Source organism: Candoia aspera, chromosome 8 (assembly GCF_035149785.1).
Source record: "Candoia aspera isolate rCanAsp1 chromosome 8, rCanAsp1.hap2, whole genome shotgun sequence".
NCBI lineage: Eukaryota > Metazoa > Chordata > Lepidosauria > Squamata > Boidae > Candoia > Candoia aspera.
Window position 1 is genome coordinate 35,536,413 of NC_086160.1, and position 11,718 is coordinate 35,548,130.

Below are 11,718 nucleotides of genomic sequence, written 5' to 3' on the forward strand. Positions count from 1 at the left end.
CTGAAGAACTTTTGGAACTAGCTTTGCCCCTAATAAAAGCTTACTGATTATATGCCACCTTTTAAAACTACATGTTATGGCTGGCTAATTATTATTAACTAACCTAAATGCTAGAATAGCATTAAAACCATGGAATGTAATTTGTTTTATAAAGCAAGAACATAAATGAAAATATTAAGCACTATATGCTGACTTTGCATTGAAGAGGGAAAGCAAATCATCCCTATAGAACCATCTGGGTTTCCTTTATGAGTATTTTGATTTTACTTTGGCTGACAATTGCCCATTGATCCCAAATGGCTGTTCTTAATTCCATCATCTGAGACAGCATGACTGAAGTTTGCAAGGATTTGCATTATGCAAAGGCGCAACTTATTTCACAGAAGAGAACAAATGTTTCCCCCCTCCCTAGTTGGAGGCTTGTAGATTTCAGGACCCAGCAAATCTCCTATTCCTCCAAGAGCTGCCAAGATTATTGATGGAGGCCATTTATCTTATTTGGAAGATGACAGGCTTATAGAGTCTGGGAAACAAGTGTGGTCCTGCTTTCCTTTATATTCAAGAACAGCAGCTTTTTTCTTCTCCCCTGTTTCTATTGCATTTGTTAATACCCACAACCTTTCCCAACATTTTCTGTTCATTTCACAAACTCTTCTAAATAAATTTTTGAAAAATTTCACTAGGGAGAGGGAGTCTTTTGTCTGTTAGCACAACATGTCTGGGCTGCCCATTGCTTCTAATTTCAGTTTGTCCAAACTGCAACTTCTCCCATAAGTGGTTTGCAATTGCAATGCTAAAGAGGAAGCAGGGTGAGGGAAAGAGGATTATAAGCAAGGGGACCACCTAGCATGGTGTGTTTCAGGCATAATCAGCCAATTTAAGACTATACCCGCCACACCAACCCTGCAGTTCTGTGCTCTTTGTTCCTGTGTGGCTTTCTAAATAACAAGTGTTCCATTCCACAACCCTCTGCAAACATATAAAAACAGCAACATACAACCAGAAGTTGTTAGCATTTTGTATCTTAAAAATGTCCTCCATAGACATATAGTAGGTTGGGCCTATGTCCAGGCAGCAGAGTTGCAAGCACACCAACAATTCCTGGCTGGATTCTCATGAACCACTTTTTAGAAATATTGGCATGTCAGACTCTTCTTCAAATAGGTACATCTATAGTAAGTAAGATACTATAAATAAGTACATCTTCTGTACTTCTAATGCATACATTTCACTAAGATGGCTTAAGCAGTACATTCACAACATACTGTAGTTGATCTCTTAGGAACAAGTACTTAGAAGTAAGCTGACAGGTGAATTTTCATCATATACAGACAGTTTTTATCAGGAATCTGAAGATATCTTTGGACCATTCGCTGTTTGTGTGAATGTGTATCCATGGGGTATACACTACACATGAAACGAATATAATAATTTTGTACCTTCTGGTTTATATTTGAGCCTGAATGTGCAGGGGTTTCCCAAGGCCTGAAAAATATTTCAAGGGTTCCTCCAGGGTCAAAAGGTTAAGAAAGGTTGGTCTACAATGTGGAAAAAAATATTCAAAAGGGAGATAGCTTTCATATTCCTTCAAATATCTGTCTTTCTCACTCGTTTGCTTGTAAGTTATCTTGAGATTACAGAAGCCCTTTGGACTGATTTATATTGGATTTAATTAACAAGGAATAGCAAAGACAATTCTGGTGCAAATATTTTGTCCATCAAGCCCAAGCAGGATGCTTAAAGGCAACTGTGTCATTTAAATAGAAATACACTTAGTGAAAGTAATCTTACGGAAATTGGAAAAAGATGCAAACCAGGGTAGCAGCTATTAAACACACCATAAAATGTGCATTGCTTTGTACTATCTGACTACTAAAACACTCCTATATCCAAGAGAATGTCATTGTTCATATTACTCATTCACTCTGAAATTATGCAAATTTGCTTGGGAGGTAAAACCCATTGAGTTTCCCAAAATTTACTGTTGTGTGTAAAACTGCAGATTAGACACATTTGCTTGGGAATAAACCTAATAAGGTCATCGCTGAAATGGCCTGGAAAGTTTTTCACAAAATCCAGTAGCTTAATCCAAAAGTTATTGCTTGTTCACTGTATTCTACATGCTATATGTTAATCATTTCACATTTTCTTCAGTATATAGTATTAGTTAACAGTTTGAGCTTTCATAAATACATGATACATTCTATTTACAATAGCCAATAAATCAGAGGGTAGGGGGATTCATTAACCAGCCATCCACAGCATAAATGGAATGATGAGAGTTGGAAGAGTGGTAGAGGGTCTCAGACCCAGATAGAGTATAGAAATCAGTCCCAGCAGTGCCGAAACAAGTACGCTTCTCTGGTCTCTAATGATCATCTTCACTGTTTCACAAAACTGCAAAGATAATAGAAAAATTTAGAATAAAAAATTAAACATGTTCCCTCCCTTGCATGGGAGGAAAAGTTTTGATATTGTTTCATGATTTGTTTAGCATGACTTCCATGCAGTATAGATTATTTTGTAATGTCTTCTTGTAAATTACTTAAGCATATTGGATGTGGCAAAGTAATATACAAAATATATATATATAATTTATTGTATATTATTTATCTAATGGGAGTTGGTAAGCTATTGGGCTACATGATCCAAAAAATATAATAAACACCTACTGTGACACTACAAAGGACTTTATGATGCAATTTTTTGATGAGGGAAGACCCACAGTTTAGTGATATTATACATGCATCATATATTAAAACCTGAAGTTTAAGATCTAATATCTCTAAATTTCAGGATAGTTGGGATGAGTAGCAGCTCTACTTAAAAACATAAAAGGAAGATCTTTAGAGTATATGGCACACTAAAATCAATAGACCAGTGGTATAATTGGTATTAGATAATTTCATGTGACTATGTACTGCTTCATCAATTCAGTTAAAAGAGTTGCTACTCCAAGTCAACACTTTAGTTGTGTCAATTAAAAGCACCTCTACATTATTTTATGATGGGAAATCTCACTAAGGCAGGGTTCCTATCAGAGAGAAGTTGATACTTGGCATTCAATTAAACATGGCAACAATTCCCCACATATTTTAGAACTAAGAAGTTAAAGGAATTCAGAAGCTCAATTCAGAATTCAGCTTTGGAAGAGCGTAGATGGAGCTTGCATATATGCCCTTGTCCTTTCACTCCTTTATCATTTGCATGTGTAGGTTGAAGTCCTGCATGAACATGTTGAATTTACACATTGCAACAATGCATGTATTGTGGGCCTTCCCCATCAGTTCTAGCCAACATAGCTAATGACAAGTGATTATGGGAACTGTAGTCTAAAATGTTTTTTTCTTGGAAATGGGATGGAAGAAACCTTTCTTTTAGCTTTCGTGTGAGTTCTAGCTCATTCTTGTCAACTCTAATGCATATGTATATCCCCACTGGGCAGCATCCACCTTTCCAGCAATTATGTTTTCAGGTGTCTAGAATTTTGGTAGTTTCATACCCACATGGGAGGTCATGGCATCATGTTGGTGTTTAACTTAATTCTTGCCTCCTCTGCTTGAATATTGAAGGGTATTTTGGCTGTCAAGACTGAGTGGCAGTGTGTGTTTCCTTGTCTGCTTCTTTTCCAAAACAAGGTGCGGGTTTGGTTTTCAATATGAAAAGATGAAAGAGAACTTCTCTTGTATTTTCTTTCCTCCTTAGGGGCTATAGGCAATAATTTCTTGTTTCTTCACCCAAAGCTTTGGTCCTGCTCAAATGCAGGGCAGAAGAGATTTTGTCTTCCTGGAGGGTTGCCGTCCCAATTGCCAATACCGCTCATCTCAGTTCTGGAGATTCTGACTTCCCAAATCAGCCCAGCTTTCCAGTTGATTGGATTATTTTCCGAGCATTGTTTCCTCTGATTTCTTTGGCTGTTCTCCTACTTCAGCCATATGACCTGCTTACCTGTACACTTTTGCTTGTTTACCAGTTAGAAAACACTGGGTGGTGCTTTCCCACCACTCCTTCCTTCTTTCTTCCTAATTGTAGCCAGCATGAAAGCAACTATTTCTTCTAGAAGGCAGAGCATAAGGCTGAACAGTAGATGTTTCCTTCACAGGGCAGGAAGAGCTCTTAAGTCCTGCCTTTTGGTTGGAAAAAGTACAGTTATCCCTTTTAAGCCTCATCATCTCTGGTGACTGGGAAACTGTGTGTTCTTTCCACCAGAAGCAATTTACTGTAAACTTACTGAAACTGTATTTAAAGTTTTTGTTATATGAAGAGTACGAAATATTAACACCAATTAAATTCTGTTTTCATTTCACAGAAACTTGGCAAATCTAAGTGTCTTTATTGGCATTTCACTTAAATTTAATATTTTAAGTGATTTAAATTAAAGTAAAATAACTTTTTTTCCATACCTTGCTTGCCCTCCTCACAGACATGAACATGTGTTCTATTCTAATTAACTTCCCAGAAACACAGCCTCCATTAAAAGAAATTATTTGCTGAGGACTTAAATAAATATGACATATTTCCTTTCAGAGATTTTCCTGCTGCATCCCAACACAAGCATACCTTTCTTTCATTTTGAGTTATGGAGAGATTTTGGTTTTGCTCTTAATATTTTAACAAAACATTCTCCTCAGCAGAATCTTACTTGCACCTTAAAATTAGAGGCATCTGATTGGAATACTTGCAGCACAGCATGAAAACAAATAAACAAACTCTTAAATTTACTTTTGTTGGAAAAGTAGACTTTTAAACTTTTTATAATAAAGCCTGCTTCAATTCTGCACAGACTTAAGGAATTAAATATGAAGGAAGCTAATTAAAACATGAGCTTTAACAAAGCTAGATTAGGTTCAAAGCTAGATTAAATGGGTGATGTCATGCTTCAGAAGGCCATTTACAAGCTCTGCTTTAAAAATGTTAATTTTATAAATAAAAATGTTTTTTACATTAAAAAGACTGACTCCCCTAAAAGAGGTTCACCTAAGCATTTCATTATAGTATGATACTGAAGAACTAGAAAACAACTATAGTTTTGATAAGGTTTTAAAGGCTTATTAGAAACAGGCAAGAGACAATATCTGTAGTATACCCCACTTCCTATATCAATAGGTTTGATCCTTGTTAGATGGAAAGGTACTTCTAAAACAGCAAACCCTACATGCCATTAAGAATCTGAGATGATCTGTTCTGAAATTATCTCCCCCTTGCAGTAACTCTTTGATCTAAGAGAAGGGAGGAGACCAGAGTGTTTAAAGCAATGAGTTGCCAACTTTTGGGGAGAAGTAACTCAAAAAAACATTGTGCAATACTGAATTGAAACGTTGTTTAAACTGTGAACAGACAGGGATATTTTTATAAAAGCAGAAGCAGTTTTGCACTATTCACTCTTCTAGTTGTTATGTGGGAAACAAATTTCACTTTGGCAGAAGACACTCCTATTAACATAACATGAACAGAATAATTCTTCTGGATCTGCATCCAGACAAGGAAATTGGGTGACTAAAGTTGCACCAGTATCACTGTGCTTCCTTGGCAACAAACTTGGCAAAGTTTGGTCTAGTGGTTAAGGCAACAGGCTAGAAACCAGGAGGCTGTGAGTTCCAGTCCCGCCTTAGGCATGAAAGCCGGCTGGGTGACCTTGGGCTAGTCTCTCTCAGCCCAACTCACCTCACAGGGTGGTGGTTGTGGGGAAAATAGGAGGAGGAAGGAGTATTAGGTATGTTCGCCACCTTGAGTTATTTATAAAAATAATAAAGGCAGGATAAAAATTTAATTTTTTTTTTTAAAAAAAACTCAGTTCTGCCCACTTCCTAGATCATTTGGTGGCTATTCATATATTAGTCTTCTTGGGACAAACAAAGAAAACTGGTACTTGAATATAATAGGTAATACGAAACATGTTATAGCCTTTTATGATCCATTTTTAAGCTAATCTAAGTGGGTATCAGTTATTAAAGCCCAAGGAAGTTTAACAAAAGTTCCCCTTTCCTCCACATCCACCCACTCCAAAATCCCAGACAAACCTCTGTTTTAGACAAAAATGTCGAGGAGGAAAAAAAAGCTTTTAAAAATTTGTTATACATGAATGTTCATAAACATAAGTCACTTGCTCTTCCCCCTTCCAGCATATCATAATTCAAGACAAGGACTTAGCCCCCTCACCCTTGTCAGAGGATATTTGGACAGTGGCAGTTTACCTTGGTTGTCTGGAAGCTGACTGAAGAACCATATCTGCAGAAAGTCACAAAATGTTCACAGTTCTTCCAAAGTAAGCTGTATTCGGTTGTGCCTATCAGGCTTTTTGCTCTGTGGACCACTTCATCATTACAGAGGATACAATTTTTGAAAAATTTATCCATACCATTCACCAGGATGGAGCCTCCATAGGCAAAGTCGTCCACTGTGTCCACTCGGATCCTTGCCATTTTTGTGATGACACCCAAGATAAGTCTTTTGTTAGTCACTACTTTCTGTATCAGTTTCTGGTCATTAGTGAGAGCAGGCAGAATGTCTGGCATAAGATGTGCTACTTGGTTATCCCCCAGATAAATGCCAAAATGAATGAAGAGAGTGCGAGGCACTTCTAGCAAATCTCCTGGTTTGAAATAGGTAGGGTCATAACAACATACATATTTTTTCTTCTCTTCCTCCTCTCCACTGGAACCTGTCCCCAGGACTTTAAAGTTGGCAAGGAGAAGTAACTTTTCCAGTAACAGGGATGCTATTTCATACATTGGGTTTTTCATGATTTTTTTTTTCTTGCTGTAGTAGCTGCTCCTGATTTATTCTGCTTTGGTCTCTTTTTAGTATGGCAAGTTGGGCCATCCCACACACAGCATCAGTTTTGATTGGTAGACAGGCAAGTGGGCTGTTACTGTGGAGCAAAATAAAGTGGCTCTCTTAGAAAAGTTTTTATAGGAGCCCTTATTTTTTGTTGGTTATTTAACAACAAAATTACCTAAACCAAGTATTTTTTCTAATGCAGTGCTGACTAAATGAGCCATTTGGCCATTGACAAAGATGTATGTAAGATATGCCAAAATAATAATAATAACTGGGCTTCTAATGCAAATGTTGTATTATGATTTATGAGCCCATCTTCTGAAGTCACTTGAGGAAAATATTTACAGACCTTGGCTGAAATCCAGTGCATATTTACTGGAATAAGTATTCTTGAGCTCATTGGGACTTAGTTGCAAATAAATATATTAAAAACAGCAATCAAGTGCTCCTGTATAATACATGGAAATTAATTTCAGTGGGCATTATTTGAAAATGTCCCTGGCTGATAGTTATTCTCTAATAAGAACATTTAGGGCTGCAGTCTTAATTTTGGAAAGAAATACTAATAATGTATTAGGTAAAATCAGTATAGGTGCTACTAAATAAAACATTGTTTTGTGACATGTGAATTAGACATGGATCTCTTTACATGATATTCAAGATAACCAGTTTTTACTACAAAACCAAAAACAGAATTGCTAACCTACAAATATATAATTAAAGGCATGAATAACTTGAAATACATATAATCTTAAAGTAGTCCTTAACAGTAAGATGCCCATGGATTTACTAGACTATTTATATATATAGTATCTGAATCTTTCTATGCTATTGAGTAACTCCAGATTTTTCAGAGTTGCTGATAAAATGTTCAAGGCATATGTTAATGCACATGGATTGGGACTTGTTGCTTAGTCTAAGAAGAAACTTATTTGCTAGCTTTCAGGGTGGTATGTGGAAAAATCTGATATTTGTTGTCATCCATTCATGTGTGTTGAAAACTGCCAGCCAGGAAATTAACGAAACATGGTAAAATCAGAGTCTGTAAATGGATTGCATGTTGATCCATTTAGGCAAAAGTCTCAGTCTTGTCAAAAAAGCACCTCCGGCACTGGATCAATGAAAGCTTCTGCCCTCCACCCCCAGCCTGGCTCCTGTCTGAGGCTCATAGCAAGATGATCTCTTCAGCTTCCCTGGGAGCTGGAAATGCTGATGGATGGGGGCCATTCAACTTACCTGGAAAATATCAAGGCTTGAGATCCTGGAAGAGGGGGAGATGCCACAGTGTGCAGCCCCCTCATTCTCACAGTCAGCCTGTGGCTTTTTTCTTACACAGGTCCTGGCAGCCAGGCTTGCTTTGTTTAGTTCGCCAAGTCTCCCAATTCAGCCTTTTCGGGGTGGGGAGGAGAGGGAGAGAGAGAGAGAGAAAGAGAAGTATAAAAGTCTTCCAGAGAACCTGAAGAAAGAAGGGGGAAGGACAAAGGAAATGGGCGGTGTTTTTTTTACATTCAAGTAGTTGGGAGGAGAGAGAGAGAGAGAGGCTCTTTTAAAATCGTATAACATTTATTGTATTTACACAATGCAAGACCTCTTCGAAACAATTTAAAGGAGAGGAGAATTAATCTGGCACCGCCGTATCTTGTTTACAGATGAGCAGGCAAAATTTGGCTTCTGCGGGAAGAGTTGAACTTATCATCAAAATTCTGTCAGAAGGCAGTATTTTCATTTTTAAGTTTTCTTCCCCACTTTTGGATGGATTGGGTCTGTGGCCAAGCAGCCCAGTGGCATTCTTAATACATGCTTGGCAAGACAAGCCTTGGAATTTCCTGATACATTGCCCAAGTTATCAGCACTCAACTTGTGGCCGGAGCTCATTGGATTCAAGTTATTCAATCTCCTTCCCAGTATCTTCTGGAACTAGATGAGAGATGCTGGAGGACATTTCTTGGCTTACATCAGACTGCACACCTGCCAGAAGTTTGACCACAGCAAGCACACAATGGCTGTCTTTCTACAGATAATTAATATTAAGCTACATTGGTAAACTAATACTTCTTCCACCATTATGACTCCCAGAGGCACATAATACTCTGGACATCGGGTGTGGGGTGTGTGTGTGAGAGGGAGGAAAATGTGGGGGAAAATGGTTAACCTGATACAGCCAAGTGATGCCAGCAAATGATTCATTATTATTATTAAAGCCACGTACTTTGGAAAGTGCCACATAGACATCATGCCAGCAGATGCTTCTTGGAAGCTATGTAACCAGTCTCTCCTGAAGCCAGCCAAAATGGCTATAGAGTTCCTAGTGACTAGAAGAGAGGTGGTTTGCCCACAGCAATCTAAAGTGGCCAATAAGAACTGGGCAGAATCCAACCTTGATTATGTCAGTAATGTCAGCACTGGGAAAATGAACCAGAGAATAGCCAAATCCAGACAGCTATGGATTTGAACTGGCATTGCACACTGATGTGAGATGGAGCAGAAGGTGCCTGGTTTCTATTTGCCTACACGAAGTGCCCTTGATACATAACCAGAGCAAGCATGTTTGGTATTCTTGGTTTGGCTAGCACACCTTACACTATTACTTCCCCTTGCATGTATCACTGGAGATGTGCAAGGCACCTGCCAATCAACACAATGTCCTTTTCAAATTTATGTTCTGGGCTCTGATTGTCTTGTCAATGGCACAACCTTCAATCAGTAGTCCTGTTGGCCCAGCAACAGTAATGGGTGCAAGCTTCCATGAAGTACTACATAGTGTGCTGTATGAGTCATGTCTTAAAACCATCACTAAGGCACTGTGGGCTCCCAATGTCCCTCACTACTAGGATTTCCTGCACAGCATAGCTTCCTGGGCTGAAGAATGCTGGTGGCCCAAGTTGAGGTAGAAGTTAATGATGGGGCCATGTGGACACAATGTAGCTGCCTTCCTTTTTCCTCAGTCTATTGCTGAGCTGTCTGGGGGCTGAGAAAGGAGGTCTATGAACAGACTGGCCCACAGGTCTGCACCAAATTTAAGTGGATCAAGGAGCACTTCTACAGATTCCTTTGGGAGCACCATATCAAGCCCCTGCTTGCTATCAGTTCTGATGATTGCAAGCCATGAGCAGGCTGTAGGTGGTCATGGGAGGACTGGGAGGACTGGGAGGACTACCAAATTACAGAAATTCACACCAGCCCCACTCAATACTCCTGTTGCACTGTGGTACCACATGGCATGCTAAGCCCTTTCTATTCTATGCCACCAGACAATATGGGTCTTTTGCACCCAAAAGTCTCTGCCAAGCCCACATCAAATCATTCCCTTGGGGTATTTTCTGTGCACAGTAAGAATGCTTTATCACATTGCCCTGTGCCTCCAACTATAGGCAGGAAGCCAAGATGTGTCTCAGCCTTTCACCTTTTTCTTGGTCTTCTCCACCAGGCCAGGTTGCAGGAGCACATAGAGACAGTGATCTGATGCTAGGACACAGAACAAGCTGGTCAGTATGCACGTGCTTCACACCATGATGGACAGAGTATGGTGAGTGGCACTCTTCATGGGTCATAGGCCTGCTCCTGTCCCTTTCCAGCAGACATGAAAGATGATCATTTGCCACAGGTGGAGGTTCAGGCTGCTCAAAACACAACAGGTTTGTGTCTCAAGTCTCCTTCACTTGTACAGAATTCCTTCATTGTGGGAAGCATACAGAGCCAGTTTTGGCACTGATTTGGGGCTAGTTCTTCCACTTCTTGCCTGAATTTTTAGGTCCACTATGCCACTAACACAAAGTGATGCACCACCAAGGCCCATGGAAGCCCAGCCTACCAATGCCAAACCCCAGTCAGCAGTTGACCACTACCCTCACTTATAGAACCAGGTATACTACTTGCTTATATTAGCTGAAGTACTGACAAAATACCCAATTAGGTCCCAGTTGAACTTCAGGCAAAGAAGATTCAGGCGTTCAAATGTTAGGAATCCCTCCTTTTCTTTCTTAATCACAATGCTATAAGTAGATCTCCCATGTCAACTTTGCTCTCTCACACTGCACAGAATCATCAGTTATTTGAGCATTGTTTTCTCACCTGCAACCCACCTCTTCCCAGGCCACAAACATTGCAAGGAACATAAGCAGGAACAGGGAATGCTTCTACTTGGGAGCAATATCATACCATGAACATTTTGTATTGGTCTGCTCCTTTGAGTCCATCATGCTCTGGTTTGGCAGATGGGTGGGGGAAGTCATGCCATGGTGACCCAGGCCTTCAAATCCATGGATTGCCAGCAGACAGAATATAGAACACTTGTCTGGCAAGTGGAGGGCTTGACCTTGATTTGTATGGACATATGAGTTCCAGGTGAATGAGGAGCAATGATGATACTGTAGAAACCCTGAGCAGGGCATTGATATACAGAGATGTAGGTAGACTAACTCAAGGTAAATCAGGGGATGCTAGTGGAAGCTGGGGATCCCAATTTGACAGGGCAAGGTGAGATCAATGCCCAACAGTAATGCTGAATATTTTACATGAACAGTACTGTACGTTGCATTCCCATTAATTGATCATTGCATTGGCTTGGCTTGCATACTGTTCAGAGTAACAGCAAATTTCTATCATGTCTTTGGGTTAAACAGAACCCTGACATTTTGCTGTTTATCTGGTGTGTATCCCAACATGTTCTTCAGGATGGTGGAGCTTTTCCAGCTCATGAGAAACAACTTGGATGCATTATGGGAAGCACATGATGAAAGCAGGGATGGATTTTGAGGGATGCCATGCCCATTCTTTCAAATGAGTATTTGACTATGGCATCTGGCTATTCTGGCAAGGAGACAAAAGAAGAGAGTAGACATTTCTGGCACTTGAATTGGCAGTGCTGCTGGTAGACTACATCCCCACTGACAGTAGATCTGGAATTAGCCATCAAGAATGCGCTATTCTGGCTGGTAC

General features: G+C 39.6%; 1 protein-coding gene across 1 annotated transcript; it reads right to left on the reverse strand.

Moving 5' to 3' along the window:
- Positions 1 to 1,039: 1,039 nt before the first annotated feature.
- Positions 1,040 to 8,148, reverse strand: LRAT (lecithin retinol acyltransferase). The gene is made up of 3 exons (XM_063310356.1): positions 8,017 to 8,148; positions 6,195 to 6,871; positions 1,040 to 2,397 (listed from the first exon to the last, which is right to left on the reverse strand). The coding sequence occupies exons 2-3, from the start codon at positions 6,741 to 6,743 to the stop codon at positions 2,245 to 2,247; spliced, it is 702 nt and encodes a 233-aa protein (XP_063166426.1). The 5' UTR covers positions 6,744 to 6,871; positions 8,017 to 8,148; the 3' UTR covers positions 1,040 to 2,244.
- Between the last annotated feature and the right edge of the window lie 3,570 nt (positions 8,149 to 11,718).